The sequence below is a fragment of the Triticum urartu genome, chromosome 5A (genome assembly GCF_056163025.1).
Source record: "Triticum urartu cultivar PI428250 chromosome 5A, HENAU_Tu73, whole genome shotgun sequence".
NCBI classification, from domain to species: domain Eukaryota; kingdom Viridiplantae; phylum Streptophyta; class Magnoliopsida; order Poales; family Poaceae; genus Triticum; species Triticum urartu.
Window position 1 is genome coordinate 541,766,990 of NC_141877.1, and position 18,828 is coordinate 541,785,817.

Sequence of the window (18,828 nt, forward strand, 5' to 3'; positions counted from 1 at the left end):
AGGCCCTCATCTCCCACGTCGTCGAGCAGGAGGCCAACCCCAACCCGCGTCTCATCCACACCCTCGCCACCATCCACGTCGTCGAGCAGGAGGCCAGGTAGTATGCCCATCCCCTCCCTCTCCCCCTTCCGCATGCTGGTAGATAGGAGTAGGAATAGCTTACTGCCGAATCGACCAGCGTAATTAGGCACACAAACTTGTGCTTGCTTGTGCTCATCTAGTTCCGCAACTACTCGCGAGCAACGCCGGGATTTCACCCGTGTAAGCCTGAAAGAAGCCATTCGTCTATGTAAGTGTGCTCTGCTTCCTGTATATCTGTTCACCCAGCAGTTAGCAGTCGCATCTTGCTTCTCGTCCAAACAAGCAAATTAACGGAGCAAACTCGTGTGCGGTCAGCGATCAAGTTTCAGGCCATCTTGTTCCTATAGACACTCTGCACAAGTTCTTGGATCCTGTTCTTATAGATAGTCTTCACAAGTTCTTGGCTTTTGGGTCAATACATTGCTGCTCTAGTGCATTTTATTGGTAGTGCATTTCACTGCATTTTATATCTATAAGCAAGGTCTCAGTTCTGTAGTTATATTGCAACTGGAGTACTAATATTTACAAAGGGAGTAACTGATAAAAAGCTCATGTTTCTGTACTCTGCTTCTAGTGTCATAGTGAACTAGCGGTAAATTGTAGAAAGTTGTAGCAGGCATTGGCTATTACCCAGCTGGGGTGTTGGCTAAATTCTTCATTGCATCCTGGCCCATCGTAGAGTAATTTTAGGAGTAACTTGAAATGGAGTATAACTTGCCATTCTATAACTTGCTGTGAATTACTCTAGGTCAGTGCCATCCTCTTGTACTCAAGAGTATTTTTGTCACAGTGCCATATAACATCAAACCTACTCCTGCATTTTTCTACTCAGGAGTATAAACTGCATTTTGACAGCGCCATAGATAGTAGGAGTAATAAAAATGCTAAGGTGCCATATACATATTTGCCTTTTGCTTGGTAGGTGTTTGTGATAATGCTTGCAAGGGGCAAATGTTTAAACAAATATAAATATTTGAATGGCCAGAGATGGGATGTGCAGGCCATCAAGGGGGCACGACATAGCCTGGGATGAGCTGTGCCACTATGCTTATTATTCTTTCCTGAGATAAATAGTAATAAAAATGTGCTTGCTAGCTGCTGCCACTTGTAGCCACGAGACAAGTTCAGTGTGCTATCATTATCATTAATCATGCCCAGGTTAAAAGACAACATCAATATGCCCAGGTTAAAAGACAATATCTCTGATTTTTTGGCAGTAATAATAGCCTTGTCACTACCTACAGTAGAACAGCCTGGGACTACTCAAGCAGTGCAAGCAAGCAAAATTGCAAGCTAGTGCTGCTGCAAGCAAATTCTGTTAAAGCTTCCTTGGTTAACATTCTGGTTGTAGTCCTGCTTCTTATTCTTGCTACTATTGCTGTTGTTATTCTGCTGCTGTTGTGTTGTTATCTGCTGCTGCTGGTTTCTTCTTGCTGCTGCTACTGTTATGCCTGTATTCACAGCTGCTACTGCTGTATTTGTGATGATGTTGTACTTGTGATGATGCTACTTGTAATCTTCTGAAATGACCCATTGGCGACTTCATTACGCGGGGATAATGATTTTGCAGGTACCCCGAGAAGCCCTTGAGTTTGCCGGAATGTCGATTAACTTCCATTCCGGCAAATTCGGGTACTCCATATATTTTATGATCTGTTGTAAGGGTACTAATTGGTCTCTTCTGCTGCTTATCAGAGATGGCGGGAAGCAGCCACCGCCGCTCTGCGACACCGCAGTACGAGTTGGATGCTTCCGAGTTCTTCACTATCATACTTGGGACTTCAGTATCATCCATGAAGCATGTATATAAAACGAGAGATCTCCCCTTCACCCATCTCATTATGATATCTGTTGTTTTCCTACATCACTCATTGTCCCAAACTGCAGAGGCTGCCTGACAGTTTTATGAACATGCTGATGGGTGAAGATCCGCCAAATAATGTGAAGCTGCGACAGGCCGGCAGTGGGTTTCGCAGGCTGTGGGATGTGGAGTTGGTGATCAAGGAGGGCCACATGTACTTGTCTCGTGGGTGGGAGAAGTTCTACCGTGCCTACGACCTGCGGCTGGGGTACTTCCTTCTCTTCATGTACGACAACGACGCCACCATGCTCATCGTGAAGGTGTTCAACACGACTATGTGTCGCATGCGCTACGCTGAAGATTATGATGCCGATACGTTCTGCCTCTTCTTATTCCTCTACATTTGGCTTTGTCTCACATCGATTGTTAACGGTCATTGTTGCATTTGGACAGGTAATGGGAGCAGCAGCAGCGACAATGGCTATAGCCAAAGCAGCAGCGACCATGGCTGTAGCGAAAGCAGCAGCGATTCTGGCTGTAGCGAAAGCAGCAGCGATTCTGGCAGCAGCATAGACAACAAGAAGGATGATCCGGACTGGAGTGCGGGAGAAGAGGAGCAGAGTGGGGATGAGGAGCTGCAGGATGACGATGGGCATCAGGCTGAGGATGACCTAGCGCTGGTGGTGGCTGACCAAGGGCAAGAGATGGTGGTGGCTGACCATGGGCAAGAGATGGAGGTGGCTGAGGATGACCTAGCGATGGTCGTGCCTGAAGGTGGCCTCGCGATGGTGGTGGTGCCTGACAATGACCACGCACCGGTGGTGGCGCCGGCGATCCCACAGCTGGGCGACATGACCACGCCAATTGAGGTAGAAGACGACATCCCACTGCCTCCACCGCCTCCACCGCCTCGCCACTCTTGGCGCATCAGGCTGAGGAAGGAGAAGGAGAAGAACAATGCATGAGAACTGAACTTTGTCAGGTATGTCAGATCTCCAAAATGATATATATATATATATATACTTAGTTACCTATGTTATCTCTAATATGCTTAGTTTCCTATAGGTTAGCTTCATTTTACCTAAGTTGGCTCTAATATGCTAACTTAGAGCTTATATGCTTAGTTTCCTATAGGTTAGCTCCAAAATAACTTATGTTAGCACAAAATGATCAAGTTTACATAATAAGCTTATAGTATTTTTCTTATTCTTCTTCTTTTCCAAAATGACATAGGTTAGCTTCATTTTACCTAAGTTGGCTCTAATATACTAACTTAGAGCTTATATGCTTAGTTTCCTATAGGTTAGCTCCAAAATAACTTATGTTAGCACAAAATGATCAAGTTTACATAATAAGCTTATAGTCTTTTTCTTATTCTTCTTCTTTTCCAAAATGACATAGGTTAGCTTCATTTTACCTAAGTTGGCTCTAATATACTAACTTAGAGCTTATATGCTTAGTTTCCTATAGGTTAGCTCCAAAATAACTTATGTTAGCACAAAATGATCAAGTTTACATAATAAGCTTATAGTCTTCTTCTTATTCTTCTTCTTTTCCAAAATTCTTCTTATTCTTCTTCTAGTGTTCTTCTTCTTCTAGTATTCTTCTAGTCTTCTTCTTTTTCTTCTTCTAGCTTCTTGTTTATCATTTTGCAGATTTGATTTAATTCACGGAAGCTTGCATGGATGGAGTGCTTCTTTTCCATTTGTGTTTTTATTTTGTATCAATGTGAAACTTTTGTGAATTGATGGATAACAGTGTTGGATGAACAATGTGAAACTTTTGTAATATGTAACGATGGAACTATGTGTTGGCTATGTATGTATATATGATGGAACTTGTGTGTTGGCTATGTATGTATATATGATGGAACTTGTGTGTTGGCTATGTATGTATATATGATGGAACTTGTGTGTTGGCTATGATTGTTATATGGATGCTTGTTGTATATATATATGTTGGATATCTCATAGGTGAAAAAGTGACCTGAGATTAAGAAAAAAAATTAAAAAAATTGTTACTAATGGCGCACTACCGTGTGGTGCGCCATTAGTATAGCAGACACTAGTGGCGCACTGTGGGCAAAACTAATGGCGCACTTCCAGGTGCGCCATTAGTATACCAGATACTAATGGCGCACCAGTGGTGCGCCATTAGTAAAAATTCTAGTGGCGTGATACTAATGGCGCACCAGTGATGCGCCATTAGTAGGAAAAACTGGTGCGCCATTAGTAGCCCTTTTCCTAGTAGTGAGAGTAATATAATGAACGAGTGGTGCTCGATTGCTACAAGTGAATTTGGTAGACGAGTTCGCCCTTCTGCCAAAGGACTACATCTGGTTGAAGGGACTTGTGATTGAACGCAGGAGCAAACCTCTCTCCGTCCTATTCTCCTTCAACTAGGAGCAGACCAGACTCCAGTTGATTTCACTAGGGGTAGATAATTATCGGCGATCTCCAAACCTTTGACAGACTTCCTTCGGAAACCACAATTACTCTTGGTTGCTGAAGATCTTGCTTGGTGAAGACAACAATTCTTCAACACTCGAGCTGACACCTATCCGTCTAGAGAGTGCGCAACTCTAAAGAGTAATAGGTACAAGATGTTGCGGAACGTAGCATGCTATTTCAAAAAAATTCCTACGATCACGCAAGATCTATCTAGGAGATGCATCACAACGAGTGGGGGAGAGTGTGTCCATGTACCCTTGTAGACCGAAAGTGGAAGCGTTAGCTTAATGCGGTTGATGTAGTCGAACGTCTTCGCGATCCAACCGATCAAGCACCGAACGTACGGCACCTCCGAGTTCTACACACGTTCAACTCGATGACGTCCCTCGAACTCTTGATCCAGCAAAGTGTCAAGGGAGAGTTTTGTCAGCACGAGGGCCTGGTGACGGTGATGGTGATGTGACCCGCGCAGGGCTTTGCCTAAGCACTACGACAATATGACCGGAGGAGTAAACTGTGGAGGGGGGCACCGCACACGGCTAAGAGAACAATTGATGTGCTTTGGGGTGCCCCCTTCCCCCGTATATAAAGGAGGAGGGGAGGAGGCCGGTGAGGGAGTCCTGGATTAGGGGGTCTCCGGACAGCCGTACTATATCCTTTGGCCGGACTGTTGGACTATGAAGATACAAGATTGAAGACTTCGTCCCATGTCCAGATGAGACTCTCCTTGGCGTGGAAGGCAAGCTTGGAAATACGGATATGTAGATCTCCTCCCTTGTAACTGACTTTGTGTAACCCTAGCCCCCTCCGGTGTCTATATAAACCGGAGGGTTTAGTCCGTAGGACAACATACATTCATACCATAGGCTAGCTTCTAGGGTTTAGCCTCTACGATCTCGTGGTAGATCAACTCTTGTAATACTCATATCATCAATATCAATCAAGCAGGACGTAGGGTATTACCTCCATCAAGAGGGCCTGAACCTGGGGAAACATCGTGTCCTCTGCCTCCTGTTACCATCCACCTTAGACGCACAGTTCGGGACCCCCGAGCTAAGATCTCCGGTTTTGACACCGACAGCCGGCCCTAGGGGCGCGCCCAAGTGGGGGGAAACCGACTAGGACTCCTAGTCCTAGTCGCCCCTTCCTTTCTTTCGGTGGGGGAAAGGGGAAGGAGAGGGAAAGGGAGAAGGAAAGGGGGGCCGGGCCCCCTTCCCCTTGTCCAATTCAGACAGCCCATGGGGGGGCGCCACCCCTTGTGGGCTCCCCTCTCTCTCCCCTATGGCCCATGTTGGCCCATTACTTTCCTGGGGGGTTCCAGTAACCTCCCGGTACTCCGAAAATACCCACAACACTCCAGAACCATTCAGGTGTCCGAATACTATTGTCCAATATATCAATATTTACCTCTCGACCATTTCGAGACTCCTTGTCATGTCCATGATCTCATTTGGGATTCCGAACAATCTTCGGTCACCAAAACACATAACTCATAATACAAATCGCCATCGAACGTTAAGCGTGCGGACCCTACGGGTTCGAGAACTATGTAGACATGACTGAGACACATCTCCGGTCAATAACCCACAGTGGAACCTAGATGCTCATATTGGTTCCTACATATTCTACGAAGATCTTTATCGGTCAAACCGCAATGACAACGTACATTATTCCCTTTGTCATCGGTATGTTACTTGCCCGAGGTTCGATCGTCGGTATCTTCATACCTAGTTCAATCTCGTTACTGGCAAGTCTCTTTACTCGTTCCGTAATGCATCATACCGTAACTAACTCATTAGTAACATTGCTTGCAAGGCTTATCATGATGTGCATTACCGAGAGGGCCCAGAGATGCCTCTCCGGTACTCGGAGTGACAAATCCTAATCTCGATCTGTGCCAACCCAACAAACACCTTCGGAGACACCTGTAGAGCATCTTTATAATCACCCAGTTTCATTGTGACGTTTGATAGCACACAAGGTGTTCCTTTGGTATTCGGAAGTTGCATAATCTCATAGTCAAAGGAATATGTATAAGTCATGAAGAAAGCAATAGCAATAAAACTTAACGATTATTATACTAAGCTAACGGATGGGCCTTTTCCATCACAACATTCTCCTAACGATGTGATCTCGTTCATCAAATGACAACACATGTCTATGGTCAGGAAACTTAACCATCTTTGATTAACGAGCTAATCAAGTAGATGCACTTTGTTTTATCTATGTATTCACACATGTATCAAGTTTCCAGTTAATACAATTCTCGCATGAATTATAAACATTTACCATGATACAAGAAAATATAAATAACAACTTTATTATTGCCTCTAGGGCATATTTCCTCTAGTCTCCCACTTGCACTAGAGTTAATAATCTAGATTATATTGTAATGATTCTAACACCCATGGAGTCTTGGTGTTGATCATGATTTGCTCGTGGAAGAGGCTTAGTCAACGGGTCTGCAACACTCAGATCCGTATGTATTTTGCAAATCTCTATGTCTCCCTCCTTGACTTGATCGCGGATGGAGTTGAAGCGTCTCTTGATGTGTTTGGTTCTCTTATGAAATCTGGATTCCTTCTCTAAGGAAATTGCTCAAGTTTTGTCACAAAAGATTTTCATTGAACCCGATGCACTAGGTATTACACCTAGATCGGATATGAACTCCTTCATCCAGACTCCGTCATTTGCTGCTTTCGAAGCAGCCATGTACTCCGCTTCACACGTAGATCCCGCCATGATGCTCTGCTTAGAACTGCACCAACTGACAACTCCACCATTCAATATAAATATGTATCCGATTTGTGACTTAGAGTCATCTGGATCAGTGTCAAAGCTAGCATCAGTGTAACCAATTACGACAAGCTCTTTGTCACCTCCATAAACGAAAAAAATATCCTTAGTCATTTCCAGGTATTTCAGGATGTTCTTGACCGCTGTCCAGTGATCCACTCCTGAATTACTTTGGTACCTCCCTGCTAAACTTATAGCAAGGCACACATCAGGTCTGGTACACAACATTGCATACATGATAGAACATATGGCTAAGGCATAGGTAATGGCTTTCATTTTCTCTCTATCTTCTGAAGTGGTCGGGCATTGAGTCTGACTCAACTTCACACCTTGTAACACAGGCAAGAACCCTTTCTTTGACTGGTCCATTTTGAACTTCTTCAAAACTTTATCAAGGTATGTGCTTTGTGAAAGTCCAATTAAGCGTCTTGATCTATCTCTATAGATCTTGATGCCCAATATATAAGCAGCTTCACCGAGGTCTTTCATTGAAAAATTCTTATTCAAATATCCTTTTATGCTATCCAGAAATTCTATATCATTTCCAATCAACAATATGTCATCTACATATAATATTAGAAATGCTACAGAGCTCCCACCCACTTTCTTGTAAATACAGGATTCTCCAAAAGTCTGTATAAAACCATATGCTTTGATCACACTATCAAAGCGTATATTCCAACTCCGTGAGGATTGCACCAGTCCATAAATGGATCGCTGGAGCTTGCACACTTTGTTAGCACCTTTAGGATCGACAAAACCTTCTGGTTGCATTATGTACAACTCTTCTTCAAGAAATCCATTAAGGAATGCAGTTTTGACATCCATTTGCCGAATTTCATAATCATAAAATGCGGCAATTGCTAACATGATTCGGACAAACTTAAGCATCGCTACCAGTGAGAAGGTCTCATCGTAGTCAACTCCTTGAACTTGTCGAAAATCTTTCGCAACAAGTCAAGCTTTGTACACAATAACATTACAATCAGCGTCAGTCTTCTTCTTGAAGATCCATTTATTTTCTATGGCTTGCCGATCAACGGGCAAGTCAACCAAAGTCCATACTTTGTTCTCAGACATGGATCCCATCTCATATTTCATGGCCTCAAGCCATTTCGCGGAATCTGGGCTCATCATCGCTTCCTCATAGTTCATAGGTTCGTCATGGTCTTGTAACATGACTTGCAAAATAGGATTACCGTACCACTTTGGTGTGGAACATACTCTAGTTGATCTACGTGGTTCGGTAGTAACTTGACCTGAAGTTTCATGATCATCATCATTAGCTTCCTCACTAATTGGTGTAGGCATCACTGGAACTGATATCTGTGATGAACTACTTTCCAATTCAAGAGAAGGTACAACTACCTCATCAAGTTCTGCTTTCCTCCCACTCACTTCTTTCAAGAGAAAATCCTTCTCTAGAAAGGATCCCTTCTTAGCAACAAATATCTTGCCTACGGATCTGTGATAGAAGGTGTACCCAACAATTTCTTTTGGGTATCCTATGAAGACGCACTTCTCCGATTTGGGTTCGAGCTTATCGGGCTGAAGTTTTTTCATAGAAGCATCACAACCCCAAACTTTAAGAAACGACAACTTAGGTTTCTTGCCAAACCACAATTCATACGGTGTCGTCTCAACGGATTTAGACGGTGCCCTATTTAACATGAATGCAGCTGTCTCTAATGCATAAGCCCAAAACAATAGTGGTAAACTGGTAACAGACATCATAGATCGCACTATATCTAATAAAGTACGCTTACGACTCGGACGCACCATTACGTTGTGGTGTTCCAGGTGGCGTGAATTGAGAAACTATTCCACATTGTTTTAAATGAAGACGAAACTCGCAACTCAACTATTCGCCTCCGCGATCAGATCATAGAAATTTTATTTTATTGTTACGATGATTTTCCACTTCACTCTGAAATTCTTTGAACTTTTCAAATGTTTCAAACTTGTGTTCCATTAATAGATATACCCATATCTGCTCAAATCATCTGTGAAGGTTAGAAAATAATGATACCCGCCGCGAGCTTCAACACTCATCGGACCGCATACATCATTATGTGTTATTTCCAATAAATCAGTGGCTCGCTCCGTTGTACCGGAGAACGGAGTCTTAGTCATCTTGCCCATGAGGCATGGTTCGCAAGCATCCAGTGATTCATAATCAAGTGATTCCAAAAGCCCATCTACATGGAGTTTCCTCATGCGCTTTACACCAATATGACCTAAACGACAGTGCCACAAATAAGTTGCACTATCATTATTAACTCTTCATCTTTTGGAATAAATATTATGAATATGTGTATCACCACGATCGAGATTCAACAAAAATAGACCACTCATCAAGGGTGCATGACCATAAAAGATATTACTCATATAAATAGAACAACCATTATTCTCTGATTTAAATGAATAACCGTCTCACATCAAACAAGATCCATATATAATGTTCATGCTCAACGCTGGCACCAAGTAACAATTATTTAGTTCTAAAACTAATCCCCAAGGTAAATGTAGAGGTAGCGTGCCAACAACGATCACATCGACCTTGGAACCATTTCCAACGCGCATCGTCACCTCGTCCTTAGCCAATCTTCGTTTAATCTGTAGCCCCTGTTTTGAGTTGTAAATATGAGCAAAAGAACTAGTATCAAATACCCAAGCGCTACTACAAGCATTAGTAAGGTACACATCAATAACATGTATATCAAATATACCTTTCCATTTGCCATCCTTCTTATCTGCCAAATACTTGGGGCAGTTCCGCTTCCAATGACCCGTCCCTTTGCAGTAGAAGCACTCAGTTTCAGGCTTAGGTCCAGACTTGGGCTTCTTCCCAGGAGCAGCAACTTGCTTGCTATTCTTCTTGAAGTTCCCCTTCTTCCCTTTGCCCTTTTTCTTGAAAATAGTGGTCTTGTTAACCATCAACACTTCATGCTCCTTCTTGATTTCTACCTCCGCAGCCTTGAGCATTGCGAAGAGCTCGGGAATTATCTTGTTCATCCCTTGCATATTATAGTTCATCACGAAGCCTTTATAGCTTGGTGGCAGTGATTGAAGAACTCTGTCAATGACACTATCATCCGGAAGATTAACTCCCAGCTGAGTCAAGTGGTTATGGTACCCAAACATTCTGAGTATGTGTTCACTGACAGAATTGTTCTCCTCCATCTTGCAGTTATAGAACTTGTTGGAGACTTCATATCTCTTATCTCCGGCATTTGCTTGAAATATTAACTTCAACTCCTGGAACATATCATATGGTCCATGATGCTCAAAACGTCTTTGAAGTCTCGATTCTAAGCTGTATAGCATGGCACACTGAACTATCGAGTAGTCATCAGATTTAGCTTGCCAGACGTTCATAACGTCCGGAGTTGCTCATGTAGCAGGCCTTACACCTAGCGGTGCATCAAGGACGTAATTCTTCTAGGAAGCAATGAAGATGATCCTCAAGTTACGGACCCAGTCTGTGTAGTTGCTAACATCATCTTTCAACTTAGTTTTCTCTAGGAATGCATTAAAATTCAAGGGAACGGTAGCACGGGCCATTGATCTACAACATAGATATGCAAAAACAATAGGGACTAAGTTCATGATAAATTAAAGTTCAATTAATCATATTACTTAAGAACTCCCACTCAGATAGACATCCCTCGATCCATCTAAATGATTACATGATCCATATCAACTAAATCATGTCCGATCATCATGTGAGATGGAGTAGTTTTCAATGGTGAACATCTCTATGTTGATCATATCTACTATATGATTCACGTTCGACCTTTCGGTCTCAGTGTTCCGAGGTCATGTCTGTACATGCTAGGTTCGTCAAGTTTAACCCGAGTATTCTGCACGTGCAAAACTGTCTTGCACCCGTTGTATGCGAACATAGAGCTTATTGACGGTGTCCTGGACTAGGGGGTACTAACCACGTCGGCTCCCGACCAGCTGGATCGGGCAGAGGACCCCCATGGTGGTTCACTCATGGGCCACTTCGGGCAGCCCATGCCGCACAGGAGGAAGATTCCACAAGGCTTGGTGATTAAGGTAAGGACTCCTCTCCACCAATGTATTCGACTATGACTCTTGTTAACCTAGGCCTCTCGTACATTACATAAGCCAGGTCAGGCTAGTCGATAGATTATGACATTATTCATCATACCCTCAGGTTTTAGACCACAACATATGATCTCGAGGTAGATCAACTCTGTACTTGATACACCATCAATATAAACAAGAGCAGGACGTAGGGTTTTACCTCCATCAAGAGCGCCTAAACCTGGGTAAAACATCATCTCCTTCCTTCCTGTTACCATTGATCCAAGAATCCACAGCTTGGGACCCCTTACCCTGAGATATGCCGGTTTTGACGCCGACAATGGTGGTTTCATTGAGAGTTCCGTTGTGTGATTGGCAATGGATCAATGGCTGGTCTACACATCAAACTGCAACGTCGGCGTCTTCATCGCCTGCTCGACTGCTCACCTCGGCTTGTCTGAGGACCAGGCTCCTCTTCAAATCGTCAAGATCAGACATATGTCCTCATCATCATCAACTCCGACCTATATCAAGATCATGGAGGAATGGTCGATTGAGCTCAGGGGCTCAACGTCAACATTGCCCTCGTCCGACCGTGCTGTTTTTCTGGACAGCAAACCTGTATCCGCTGCCACCACCTCCTCGAGCGTCATTTTGATGATTGATTCAGTGGAATTCTACAGAATTGAGTGTACAACAACCCTATAAAATTTCGTCACGTTTCGATGGAAGAATCTTCGGCGATCTTTGATATACTGGAGGTCTGTCGAGTCTAGATGGGAATCTGGACAAGTTTTGGGCGTGGTCTCCAGAGCCTAGGTCGAAGGTTATTTAGAAGATCCAACCGTTCACCTTCTGCGGAATTTCCATATCTACCACCCCTCAAAATTTCAGCTCTATCCGACCGTTCAAACTCCGGGAACCTTCCGATTAGTGCATCACTTTTTGGATCTGTTTTTTGCGCGAATAAGAATCCGACCTGAGTTCATTTTTCTTCATGAATGGGATATTGGACAACCTTCTTTGGAAGATTCTCTTTCTAGGGTATTGTGTTTTGTTTCCGAACACATGCTCACAAAATTTGCTCCTTTTCGGAGGTAATCTTCACCATCGCGCCGGTGTCAAACCAGCCCTTTCTTCACGCCTGTCGACCTGCGCTAGACAGATCGTCGCTTCATCAAGTCGAGCCCAACCTTATCGGATCATCAGCTCGGCAGGCCGAACAAGAGTTCGACGTCTCGAAGGCTAAATTATCACCAACACCATCGCCGCTCGGTCACTTCATCAATCTGGCATTGACCACGTCACAAGTTATGACCAGCGCAGGCATGGCCGAGCCGTAGCTTCTTCAAACCGATGTTTGCCATGCCGAACCACTCCAGCACCTCGGCTGGCATGGTGGCTACAACGTCACCTTACCGACCCACTCCGTCACCTCGTCTGGACCAGGGGCTTCGCCATCTCTTCATCAACCTACTCCGGAGACTTCAACATTACCAGCCGACCAATTTCGTCACGTTAGCTGGACCGAGGGCTTGCCTTGGCAAGCCAACCTTTGCCAGCATCGCCATGCCGTCGCTTCATCGCCCATTAGGCAATGGGTGTGCGGATCGAGTCCCAATTTTGGGAGTAACCTTTCTTCAGATTTCTACAACAGATAAACCAGGTGCTATTTATCCTAGCACTTGGGTTTATTTTTCCTGAGGAATTATTACTCTAGTTTGTTACATCATCTGTACACGGGTCTGTCAAATGATGGTCGCATTAACGATGGTTGTGTGATGGTTCGGTCAGTTTCCCGTCCGCAGTTCGGCGAACCCTCATCGGGGACTCGGACCGCCCTGTGAATACAAGCTTTATCACGCTGGCGCCCCGCACCGACATTGGCTTCGATGCCAGGCTACATCTCTTTATTTTTTTGCATAAATTAATTATGTGAGTTTTTTAAATATATGTATATTATTTGGACTGCATTATTTTACATGTGTAGGTAATCGACTTCGACTGCATCACGCGGTCACTACGGCAAGCCGAAGTCATCGTCCCAATAGGCATAAATCGGCTCGCGTGATCACCTTGTTGGTCAAATTGCCATACCGACACATTCGGTTGCCTCAGAGACTTCGGCATCGCTGAGAGAGCTCTATCTCACCGAGTGTTCGGCACACGGGCCATACTTCTTTATTACTCACTTTGCATAAACTATTAATTATGCAATGAATTTTTAATTTATTATTATTACTATTATCTCCGGCTTGCACTATTTTCCGTGCACAGGTAAATGATTCGGATTGGGCAGTGCTGTCACCTTGGCATACCGATGTATCATGTCACCTCGGCTAGACCGGGGGCTTCGTCATAACTTTATTAACCCACGCCGGGGACCTCGGCACCATACTGCCGACCTACTCCGTCGCCACGGCCGGACTGAGGGTTCAACCCTGCCACATTGGCTGCGCTATGTTGCCACTTCGGAGTGTCGAGCTCTTCGCTCCGCCACCTCGGGACCGGCTTAGGGGCTGGGACCTCGACCTGCTGCAAGCTCGACCCGCGTCATCAACGCCGAACACATTAATCAGCTAAGTTACTTTCATGCTCGAAGTTTTTAAATTTTTAATTTATGTTCGGTTCGACCATGCTCATGTGAGTTGTTTGTTAAAAGAAACTCCCTTTACCCATGTTAACTGGGGGCTCTTAAATTTATATGAGTCATTTTATAACAAGTGTGTTTTCTTCTTGGTCGTCGCAAAGTCTTTTTCTACCACACCTTTTTCGACGCGAGTGTGTGGTCAAAAGCCGGGGAGCATAGTTTCTCTCTTAAAGCCGCTCGAGTTTAGTTCGCTAAACTGGCATAATGAGAAGTAGTCTGCCTTCGGGATAGGAAGTTGAAGCCGTAGGCTGAGCCACTTGAAGTCTTGAGATCGGGTGTGTCATGATAAAGCACGACAGTAGCATAATTTTTTAAGACCAATTTTCAGATTGGCACCAAAAACTTGATTTAGTTTGGGTGTACAATTTTTACTGAGGTTTTTTGGTTTTTAAGCCCGTGGCACTTTTAAACTATTTGTGTGTTTCCAACATAAGTCTCGCAGTACAACGCCGGACACCTTTAGAGATTCGGCAAAACATTCTGGGGTATTGCTTTATATGCATCAGTTTCGAATTGTGTCTTCGGTCAGTAGTTGGGTTTCCTAACTCCTATGCTAGCCTCCTACGTTCCGCTTTGTTTGGCTAGGTGTGCAAAGGGAGAACCACTGCGATTGTGCTTCCAGCTCGCATGGTTAAGCGCCTTAGTGGAGAAAGCTGAAAACTGACTGTTGATATGTCTCCATCGTATCTACTTTCCCAAACACTTTTGACCTTGTTTTGGACACTAACTTGCATGATTTGAATGGAACTAACCTGAACTGACGTTGTTTTCAGCAGAATTGCTATGGTGTTATTTTTGTGCAGAAATAAAAGTTCTCGGAATGACCTGAAACTTCATGGAGAATAATTTTGGAATTTATAAAAAATACTGGCAAAAGAATCAACACCAGGGGGGCCACACCCTGTCCATGAGGGTGGGGGGCGCGCCCACCCCCCTGGGGCACGCCGCTTGTCTCGTGAGCCCCCTGAGGCTCCACCGACCTCAACTCTGACTCTATATATTCACGTTCGGGGAGAAAAAAATCGGAGAGAAGGATTCATCACGTTTTACGATACGAAGCCGCCGCCAAGCCCTAATCCCTCTCGGGAGGGCTGATCTGGAGTCTATTCGAGGCTTCGGAGAGGGGAATCCGTCGCCATCGTCATCATCACCCTTCCTCCATCACCAATTTCATGATGCTTACTGCCGTGCGTGAGTAATTCCATCGTAAGCTTGCTGGACGGTGATGGGTTGGATGAGATTTATCATGTAATCGAGTTAGTTTTGTTAGGGTTTGATCCCTAGTATCCATTATGTTCTGAGATTGATATTGCTATGACTTTGCTATGCTTAATGCTTGTCACTAGGGCCCGAGTGCCATGATTTCATATCTGAACCTATTATGTTTCCATGAATATATGTGAGATCTTGATCCTATCTTGCAAGTCAATAGTCACCTACTATGTGTTATGATACGGTAACCCCGAAGTGACAATAATCGGGACCACTCCTGGTGATGACTATAGTTTGAGGAGTTCATGTATTCACTAAGTGTTAATGCTTTGTTCCGGTACTCTATTAAAAGGAGGCCTTAATATTCCTTAGTTTCCAATAGGACCCCGCTGCCACGGGAGGGTAGGACAAAAGATGTCATGCAAGTTCTTTTCCATAAGCACGTATGACTATATTCGGAACACATGCCTACATTACATTGATGATCTGGAGCTAGTTCCGTGTCACCCTATGTTACAACTGTTGCATGAGGAATCGCATCCGACGTAACTATCCATCACTGATCCAATGCCTATGAGCTTTTCACATATTGATCTTTGCTTAGTTACTTTTCTGTTGCAACTGTTACAATCACTACAAAACCAATACTATTACTTTTGCCACCGTTACTGTTACTTCCATATTGCTTTGCTACTAAATACTTTGCTGCAATATTAAGTCTTTCAAGTGCGGTTGAATTGACAACTCAACTGTTAATACTTGAGAATATTCTTTGGCTCCCCTTGTGTCGAATCAATAAATTTGGGTTGAATACTCTACCCTCGAAAACTGTTGCGATCCCCTATACTTGTGGGTTATCAAGACTATTTTATGGCGCCGCTGCTGAAGGAAATATGCCCTAGAGGCAATAATAAAGTTGTTATTTATTTTTCCTTATATCATGATTAATTTTTATTATTCATGCTACAATTGTATTAATCGGAAACTTAGTACATGTGTGAATACATAGACAAAACAGAGTGTCACTAGTATGCCTCTACTTGACTAGCTCATTGAATCAAAGATGGTTAAGTTTCCTAGCCATGGACATGAGTTGTCATTTGATTAATGGGATCACATCATTAGAGAATTATGTGATTGACTTGACCCATTCCGTTAGCTTAGCATTTGATCGTTTAGTATATTGCTATTGCTTTCTTCATGACTTATACATGTTCCTATGACTATGAGATTATGCAACTCCCGAATACCGGAGGAACACTTTGTGTGCTACCAAACATCACAACGTAACTGGTGATTATAAAGGTGTTCTACAGGTGTCTTCGATGGTGTTTGTTGAGTTGGCATAGATCGAGATTAGGATTTGTCACTCCGACTGTCGGAGAGATATCTCCGGGCCCTCTTCGTAATGCACATCAATATAAGCCATGCAAGCAATGTGACTAATGAGTTAGTTATGGGATGATGCATTACAGAACGAGTAAAGAGACTTGCCAGTAACGAGATTGAACTAGGTATTGAGATACCGACGATTGAATCTCGGGCAAGTAACATACCGATGACAAAGGGAACAACGTATGTTGTTATGCAGTTTGACCGATAAAGATCTTCATAGAATACATGGGAGCTAATATGAACATCCAGGTTCCGCTATTTGTTATTGACCGGAGACGTGTCTCGGTCATGTCTACATAGTTCTCGAACCCGTAGGGTCCACACGCTTAACGTTCGTTGACGATCGGTATTATGAGTTTATGTGTTTTGATGTACCGAAGGTAGTTCGGAGTCCCGGATGGGATCATGTACATGACGAGGAGTCTCGAAATGGCCGAGACATAAATATTGACATATTGGATGACTATGTTTGGACATCGGAAAGGTTTTGAGAGAGTTTAGGCATATACCGGAGTACCGGGGGGTTACCGGAACCCCCCGGGGAGTCAATGGGCATTAATGGGCCATAGTGGAAAGAAGGAGGAGGCGGCAAAGGTGGGGGCTCCCCCCAAGCCCAATCTGAATTGGGAGGGGGGCCGGCCCCCCTTTCCTTCTCTCCCTCTCCCCCTTTCTTCCATCTCCTACTCCAACTAGGGAAAGGGGAATCCTACTCCCGCCGGGAGTAGGACTCCCCCTTGGGCATGCCTAGGAGGCCAGCCCTCTCCCCCTCCTCCACTCCTTTATATACGGGGGAGGGGGCACCCCATAGACTCACAAGTTGATCATTGATCTCTTAGCCGTGTGCGGTGCCCCCCTCCACCATAATCCACCTCGGTCATATCGTTGCAGTGCTTAGGCAAAGCCCTGCGCCGGTAGCTTCATCATCACCGTCATCATGCTGTCGTGCTGACGAAGCTCTCCCTCGACACTCTGTTGCACCGTGAGTTCATGGGACATCACCGAGCCGAACGTGTGCAAATCGCGGAGGTGTCGTACTTTCGCTACTAGGATCGGTCTATCGTGAAAACATACGACTACATCAACCGCGTTGTCATAACACTTCCGCTTACAGTCTACGAGGGTACGTAGAAAACACTCTCCCCTCTCGTTGCTATGCATCAACATGATCTTGCGTGTGCATAGGAAAATTTTGAAATTACTACGTTCCCCAATAGTAGATGTTATATGCACGAGTAGAACACAAAGGAGTTGTGGGCGTGGGTATATACATATTTCTTGCCGTCACTAGTTGATTCTTGATTCAGCGGTATTGTTGGATGAAGCGGCCCAGACCGACATTACGCGTACACTTATGCGAGACTGGTTCTACCGACGTGCTTCGCACACAGGTGGCTGGTGGGTGTCAGTTTCTCCAACTTTAGTTGAATCGGATTCAATGAACATGGTTCTTTATGAAGATCAAAAAGCAATCACTATACCGTGTTGTGGTTTTTGATGCATAGGTAAGAACGGTTCTTGCTCAGCCCGTAGCAGCCACGTAAAACTCGCAACAACAAAGTAGAGGATGTCTAACTTGTTTTTGCAGGGCATGTTGTGATGTGATATGGTCAAGACATGATGCTAAATTTTATTGTATGAGATGATCATGTTTTGTAACACAGTTATCGGCATCTGGCAGGAGCCATATGGTTGTCGTTTTATTGTATGAAATGCAATCGCCATGTAATTGCTTTACTTTATCCCTAAGCGGTAATGATACTCGTAGAAGCAATAGTTGGCGAGACGACAACGATGCTTCGATGGAGATCAAGGTGTCAAGCCGGTGATGATGGTGATCATGACGGTGCTTTGGAGATGGAGATCAAAGGCACAAGATGATGATGGCCATATCATATCACTTATAATGATTGCATGTGATGTTTATCCTTTATGCATCTTATTTTGCTTAGTTCGGTGGTAGCATTATAAGATGATCTCTCACTAAATTTCAAGATATAAGTGTTCTCCCTAAGTATGCACCATTGCTACAGTTCGTCGTGACACCACGTGATGATCGGGTGTGATAAGCTCTACGTTCACATACAACGGGTGCAAGTCATTTTTTGCACACGCAGAATACTCGGGTTAAACTTGACGAGCCTAGAATATGCAGATATGTCCTCGGAACACTGAGAACGAAAGGTCGAGCATGAATCATATAGTAGATATGATCAACATAGTGATGTTCACCATTGAAAACTACTCCATCTCACGTGATGATCGGACATGGTTTAGTTGATATGGATCACGTGATCACTTAGATGATTAGAGAGATGTCTATTTAAGTAGGAGTTCTTAAGTAATAATTTGATTAATTGAACTTTAATTTATCATGAACTTAGTACCTGATA

General features: G+C 44.0%; 1 protein-coding gene across 1 annotated transcript in view; it reads left to right on the forward strand.

The window, feature by feature from the left end:
• Nucleotides 1-1,778: 1,778 nt before the first annotated feature.
• LOC125532754 (calcium-transporting ATPase 1, endoplasmic reticulum-type-like) overlaps nt 1,779-18,828 on the forward strand; it is an 89,147-nt gene continuing 72,097 nt past the window's right edge. Inside the window, exons 1-2 of the mRNA XM_087524425.1 lie at nt 1,779-1,883; nt 1,969-2,258. Of these exons, the coding sequence (XP_087380551.1) occupies nt 1,779-1,883; nt 1,969-2,258 (395 nt within the window). The remainder of the gene's footprint in view (nt 1,884-1,968; nt 2,259-18,828) is intronic.